The 7,634-nt window shown below is 35.7% G+C and overlaps 1 protein-coding gene across 1 annotated transcript in view; it reads right to left on the reverse strand.

Moving 5' to 3' along the window:
• Positions 1–4,826, reverse strand: part of LOC103474421 (uncharacterized) — a 10,473-nt gene extending 5,647 nt beyond the window's left edge. The window contains exon 1 of the mRNA XM_008425352.1: positions 4,771–4,826. Within this exon, the coding sequence (XP_008423574.1) occupies positions 4,771–4,774 (4 nt within the window). The 5' untranslated portion in view covers positions 4,775–4,826. The remainder of the gene's footprint in view (positions 1–4,770) is intronic.
• Between the last annotated feature and the right edge of the window lie 2,808 nt (positions 4,827–7,634).

The raw sequence follows: 7,634 nt of genomic DNA on the forward strand, positions 1-7,634 counted from the left end.
ACAGAAAAGTAATGCCAAATATATATATATATTTGGCATTACTTGCATGTGTCTGTTTGTGTTTAAAAATGAATCATTTTCAGGTCTGTATTCCTGCTTCGGGAAACTTTGCAGCATTTCTTACTTTTTTGTGATAGGTAACTTTTTGTGTGTTTTGTTGTTGTTGTTGTTGTTGTTGTTGTGTGTATGCTTCTGTCATTGTTCCGGAGCAGAAATGAAGCACCCAAAAGAAACACAAACTTTGGACATTGTGACTAGTGATAAATGTCCTGTCATGGTCAATTAGTGCCTGAGACAGCACATCATACTATTTGTTTGGATGACGGCCCAGACTGAAGGGAAAGGAGAGAAAAAAAAGCAAGAAAGACAAAGAGTGAAGAGACATGTAGGAGGGAACATATGATTGTAACGGAAGAGAAAAGGATAGGAACACTAAACCAAGAATGATATTTGGACAAGTGATTTGTTTTCTACTATATAAAAATAAACAGAATGGGGGAAAATAGAAATGCCAAAAAGTTACTTTAAGTATAATTGAAAATACAATTCACATAACCTTAAGAGAACACATTTAAAACCAATTAGCTTAGCTCTAATTAAAGAATCTGCCTTACAAGATATAATTAGTGAAATCAGAGGAACATTGAGTTGCTGATAGATGACAGTCATCACAGATTTCTGAATCATTTTAGGGAAACGGTTTTATGTTGGCATTGTGGGCAACTCTTGTCAAAACAACATTGGGGGGAAGAGTTAACATGACGTGTTTTGTGTTAAGCATGTAAGTCAAAATGTTTGAGTTTGGTCTCATCTGCATAGAGCATCTTCTTCTCTGTGTTTTATGTGTCCAACATAACTGGTGGAAAACTGTAGATGGACTTCTTGTGCCATCGTTCTCGTCACTTTTTCACAGCTATGTAATGAACTGGTACTGGTTGAAGTCATGAAGAAACCAACCCATGCTTTAAAGGGAAGCTGGGATTTGTGTATAAACTTTTCAAGTTTTATAATGTGTTATAATATTATTCCCTCATCAAAAACATACCTGGACATGCATCTTTCATGCACGTTTGGGGAAATCTTTGAATCCCCTTGACAGACATTAAGGGATATTTTAATAAAACAGGAAGATCACAGATGAAGAAGGTCACTGAAAGAGCAACAGGGTGGAAGAAATATTGAAGATAATGGAAATTATGTTAAAGACGAGAAGGCTTCAGAGTCAGAGGGAGAGAAAGAAGATATACAGAATAAGCTGATGAATGAGAAAAAGGAAGCACTGATTCAGAGGCCAGCTGGACTAATTAATACCTGTCAATTCATCTTGATTTTGGTGATGGCATTTGACAAAATGTAATGTTTATTGCTTGTTTCATAACTGGTTAGTGCATTATGTGTTTATGGTGTAAAGCACTTTAAACTGCCATCTTGCTGAAATGTGCTATACAAATGAACTTAACTATTTTCTGTTGAAATTCATCTGCAGAGACATCAAATATTAGAATGATGTAACATTTTACAGCTGCTATGAATCTAGAAATGTCAGGACTTACAAATGAAATTAATACATGTTATCCGTAATAATAGTAAAATGAAGTATGAAGCACATCAAAATAACAGAAACGTAGCAAAACTCCATTAGATCGTTGTAAATTTCACTTTAGAATGATGCCACTTTATCTATGTTTTTAGTTGTATAGATGCAAACATGAGGCTGTTGGAGAAAAATCCCTAAAATACTTTACAGAGCAGAGAAAAAGTTTATTTAGGAAAGTGTTGAACCTTTCTTAAAATATTGCTGTCAGTAAAACTGTAAAAAATAATTTTAGATTTTTTAAAAATCTCTAAGATATCAATAAAAACATTACTGATAGCCTGTCAGCATTGAAAAAAATAAATGTAGTTTTCTTAAAGTTAAAAGAGAATACCTAGTGAAAGTATCTGCTTATGTGAGAAGACACATAAAAAACATGAATATACACAGTGGAAATCTATTACACTTTTTCAGTAGTTATCTAAAAACTTAAAAGCCTTTTATATAAGCTCTGTTTGCCGCCAACAAGCCTCCAGGATTTACGGATCAAGACAGAGAGGATAGCAGTAATATTCTTCCCTTATGCATGTGCACAAATTTGTGTGTGTGGAATCTTTAGCAGATGTTGATTCAGCTAAACGTTTGATCTCAAAAACTCTTCTTCTGCAGACTTTATCATTTATAAGGCGTGGGTACCATCTGCTGTAGATTCAGAAAACATAGTCCGCCACGATTCTCAGCCTGTCAGTCATATAACGGTGACACCAACACTTTCTCCTGTAGGAGAAAAACCTGACAAGATGCTCTGCGCACAAACGAAAACACAACTGTTGATAACTTGAGACTTGTTTCTTTTTTTCGAGCTTATTCATTGACTGCATGCAGTTGTGGTTATGGGATGAGTGGCACTCAGAGCAAGTCCTTCCCTTTTTCGTCTGATACCATGTTTTTTTGTTTTTTTTGTTTTCACAAGTCTGAGTTGTGAAAACAGAATGCATCTTCAGTGCATTCTGTGACCTGAGGTGCTTGCAGCTACCAGTAAGTACAGTAAGTAGCTGCTAATGTAGCTGTGAAGATATGCTGTCGTTGTTTGCAGCTGGTCATTGTTTGACTCCCCTCGTAGTGGACAGGCCATAGTCACTGTCCTTCAACAATCTGTCGTAAAGATGTTTTAGAGAAAGCAGTGAAGACTCCAGCAACTCTGCTAAAATTGACAAAAGTGGAATAGTCTGTCCATCATGTTAATGGGTTTTGGCTGTGAAGATATGTTGAACAAATAGGAATCAAATCTGCTTTTAAGATATCAGGGTAAACTATAAGCTATTTATTTATTTAGGTGACTCACCTGCGACGACTGCAACGTATTTGCTATTCTTACGTTGTCAAGCGAGTTATTCGATTGAAGTTTTTAATGAAGTTATATTTTTTCTTCAATTATTATGAAATCACAATTACCTTCGGGAAAAGAAAAGACGTCAGGAAAAAAAAAAGATCTAACAGAATTTTATTTTATTGCATTTTCTTTTGATGCAGTGCTCCTGGATTTTTCAGAACCCCTCAGGGTTCTGACCACAATATTATTAAAAGATCAGCGTTGAGAATTTCTGCCAAAAATTCGTTGACAGTCGCAAAATTATGCACGACCCGGATGAAGCGTGGGATATGCAATTTTTCTTAGTTTACTTTTGTTATTACATGACTGGGAGACATAAATAACAGGGGTGATTTTTGTGACACATGAATGCAGTGATGACTGCATTACTGAATGTTATTGCTGGATGCTGCTGTGTGCCGACTACCATGATCATCAGTCCTTCACTTCCCGTGTTGTATTTGCTTTTGAATCCCCAAGCCCGTCAGTGTCAAACTATGAACAAAGCTCTGCACTAAACCTGCATACACATGTAGACAATCCCAAAGTTATGGCACAGTTTCCTGAATTGAGGCAGCAGTTTTTTTTTATGATTGTTGTGTTTGTTTGATGCTCATTTTTAATTTGCTTGCTGATTAAAAGGAGACAAATGTCCAAATTCATCTAACTGTTGTGTTTTGCTAACAGCAACAAAGCACCATTTTCATGTCAAAGGGGCAGTTTTATGTATTTTCCAGGCACAAAACAATATAGTCACTTGATTTTGCTAAAAAAATCAAGTGACTATATTGCCTTCAGTTGTTACAAAATTTTTATATCACAAACAATTTGATACCTTGAAATTGGGCCTCTGTCTCTTTAAGAAGCTCATACTCTTTCCAATACTGCCTTCTGCATCATCACAACAATGCTCCTTCATTATACCATTTACAACCATTCTTAGGAATGTTGAGCACACGACAGATTAAAAGGATTTTTCAAACATGCATGAAAGAATCAAAGCAACAATCCAGGTTTTTGATAAGGACGTAACATTGTAACATAATATAAAACTCAAAAAGGTCAGTTTTACATAATGCATCCCCCTAAAAGTTGCTGAAGCTTCAGCGTGTAAAGGCATGGTTCTTTAAAATCACAGCAAAGGCGCTGGTTATTGTCATGAACCTACTCTAGCCCGACATGGATGTGAAGAATTGCATTTTCAAATTAATTCATTTTAAAAAGCCATACATTATTTAGCTATTTATTCATGTTCATGGCATGGTTTGATTTAGCTTTAAAAGTAGAAGAAAAGAGCAATTTGTGAGTTAATGAGGAGTGAAAATGAATTGAAGCAATTAGAAGTGTACAGTATAATAAAGTATGTGAGTTTGAAGTGCTGTGTAATTGCAGACTTTGATTTCACAGGAGATAACCACTAGTAATGAAATGTGACACCTATTCTGAGAAAGTAATTGCTAAATATGAAATCCCCAAACAAATCAGCGAGTAGTTGAAGTTATTATCCACGATACATAATGGTGTTGCAGTGAGGATTTCTGGATGTCACTGCTTTCCCCCTCTAAAAAGAAACTCACAAATGCCAGAATTGCATCGTCTCCAATTAAGGCGTCTGCAACAACAAAAAATGTCCCCACCCATTTAAAATCCCTGAATTAAGTAACTAGTTTTATATCTGGACAAATTCTAAGCTGGTTTGTTTTGAACATTTAAGTTGTCATCAGTTTTTTAAATATTTTATTACACACTACTGAGGAGTTGACAGATCTGTTTTAGATTTAGATCCAGCCATTGGAGACATTTGCATGTCATGATATGTAAACCAAAACTAGAAAATTGTGTGAATATCTTTTCCTTTCCTTACCCATGTCAGTGGAGATCTGGGTTTGAGTCGAGACCGGTTCTTCCAAGACCAAGAACGGACCTACCAAGAACAAGGCCAAGGCCGAATGTTTTAGTTTGACACATATTTCAGGACATTGCTTTTTAAACACCACAAAATGCAAAACGTAATGGAAAAAGGGATTATTACTCAATCAATGCTAATTAGTGGTATTAAACTAAAAATTATCATAATAAACTAATATTTAAGCAGCCACACATTGATATATATTCTTAATAAATGAATTAACATTTCACAATAGTTGTACGATAACTTTACAAAAAAAAACATTGAGAGATTAAGCTAATAAAGATTTGTCATATTTAAGAAAATCTTTTTTAAGCAATACACATAGCAAAACCATGTTGACAGAATTCATATGGTTCATACTGGAGAATAGAAAATATATATACGGATATACACAGCATACCCACCATAACATAATATTCCATGATGCAATTACCTCAAATAGCGCTAAAGATCTGCTGAGGAACTTGTGCCCTGATGTTGTGACACACATGTTACACACATAAATGCTTCTGCATTTTAACATAACTCTAGATTAAAGGAGTAACTTTCTCATGCTCACCTCTCACTTTCTTAATTTGTCAGTTCTACATTATGATTCATACTGTGTAATCAATCACAAAACAATGTGGAGAAAAACAATTTAAATCCATGCTAAAAAGGCACAGGAAAAAAACAAAAAATTTCCCCAACAAACTATTGCACCACACTCTGCAACAGCAGACTCCTGGGAAGCAGGACACATCACTGATTACTGGGCAGAGGTCAGATTATTCATTCTTATCCAAATAGAAATTTGAATTTCTGCTTCAGATCTACATGTCAAACAGACACAAGGAAGCGCAGCTCATCACTGACAGGCAAAGATCCGTGCAGAATGAACTGACGCCAAACGTGAACTCTTCCTGCTGTGATGCAATCTGAATTCATGAAACAATATGAGCCGTGCAAAGCACTCCATGATGTTATTCATGAGCTTGACAAACTTTAACGTCTTGTATGCCTCTACAGCAACTTCTCTGCACCGGGGTGTCTGCCCCGGCCCCGCTGGAGTCAAGACCAGCTTATAACTTTTTGTCAAAATTATCTCGTCACACACACACACACACACACACACACACGCACACACACACGCACACACACACACACTCCTGTTCATATTCACTCTATGGTCTTTGTCAAAGAACTAATATAATTACATAGTGACATTGAGAAACCAGCACATATTTTAAGAGAAGTAATAAAACTATTCTACACTCAGATTCTTCATTACCTCTTGTGTGTACTTCAGTCTCTTACACACCAGAGAACAGTTCGCTGCTTAAAGAACGTCCTCTCTCTCTGAATAGGTAGAGTAACAATGAACGCATGGTTTGAACACAAACTCAGGAAAAATCATTAATGTTACAAATGTTAATTTATTTCTATCATAATGTTCAATAATAATGATTTTTATATGTATATATATTTTTATTAATTTATTATGTAATAGATGAATGTCTACTTTGTGACTGCAGCTCAGCCTGCATAGAATCAGCATTGTATCATTGTAATACAAGCAAGAGTAATAACTCACTAGTTTTAGGGAATAGATGTATGCTGATGGTATTTATGTCCTTCTGTTGTGAAGGTGAGGGGGGATGTAACATTCAAAACTCCAATGTGTTGAAAGACCTTTAACTATATGATTCTGATGTTCTGCTCCGTCCTGTGGCGCCACTAAGCATCTTCCCTGCTGAAGTGCCCTTGAACGTATCAGTGAAGAACTTGTAACCATGAGAGATGATGTTCTGTAAAACTGGATATTAAAACACACTCCAAAAAAAAAAAAAAAAAAAAAACAGCAAGATGGTTAAAGAAAAAAATAGTGATTGGTAATATTTACAAATTCTAGAAAAAAACATTTTGGGGAATGTATTATCTCAAAGTCAATGTCATCTCCCTTTTTGCTTGTCATTATCAGTATATTTGATTGCATCACACTTTCAGACACTATCTCCATGGTAACTCCCTGTTACCAAGAGGAAGGGTGTCTAAGATTGTGACGTCTTTATTTATTTTTTTCGATTGGCTCATGATATCCCTTTCATATCAATATAGCTTTCTCTGCTCAAGCCCACAAATACCTGGTGCACACTAAAAGTGACATCTAGTTTTGGATGTTATACCAGACAGTTGAGTTAAGCTGCAGTTTTTGTGAATACTTGAACTCCTGTCCTTATCCCACTAACCTTAGCATGAAATATGTGCCATGAAAAATTCTCTGCAATCACTTTTACCTTATCATTTTGATAATTATCATTTAGCTTCAGCACCTCAAAAACTCAAGAATAAGGAAGGAAAAGCTAATTTACAAACTGTGGAAAGTAATTCCCACCTACTAGGAGCCAGAAAATGGATCAATATAGAACATATTAATTTAGTGAACTATAAGCCTAAACTATGTGCTCACACTGCCTTGTTTTACATACACAGCAATTGAGTAAAATTCAGTAACTTGACTACATATTCTGCATGGCAGATGTGTGACTTTGGCTGTAAACAAAGTACACGTGTTATTTGACTGCCATCCAGCTCTGTCAGTAAGATGGAGAACTTAACTCAAGCAAAGTGGCAAATGCAGGAATGCTCAGACAGCCAGAACCCAAAGCAGGTTCATCCTTCACTAGTGCGTTTACTCAGCTGGGACAGAGCTGACAAGAGACCAGAGTGACTCTGACATTAAATATAATATGTGATCCTTCGATATTTTATCATCGCCTCTCTGTTTTCAGTCCTTTTTGTGTTATGAGGAGCAATTTTATCAAAGTAAAACATGC

Source organism: Poecilia reticulata, linkage group LG13, assembly GCF_000633615.1.
Source record: "Poecilia reticulata strain Guanapo linkage group LG13, Guppy_female_1.0+MT, whole genome shotgun sequence".
Lineage (NCBI taxonomy): Eukaryota > Metazoa > Chordata > Actinopteri > Cyprinodontiformes > Poeciliidae > Poecilia > Poecilia reticulata.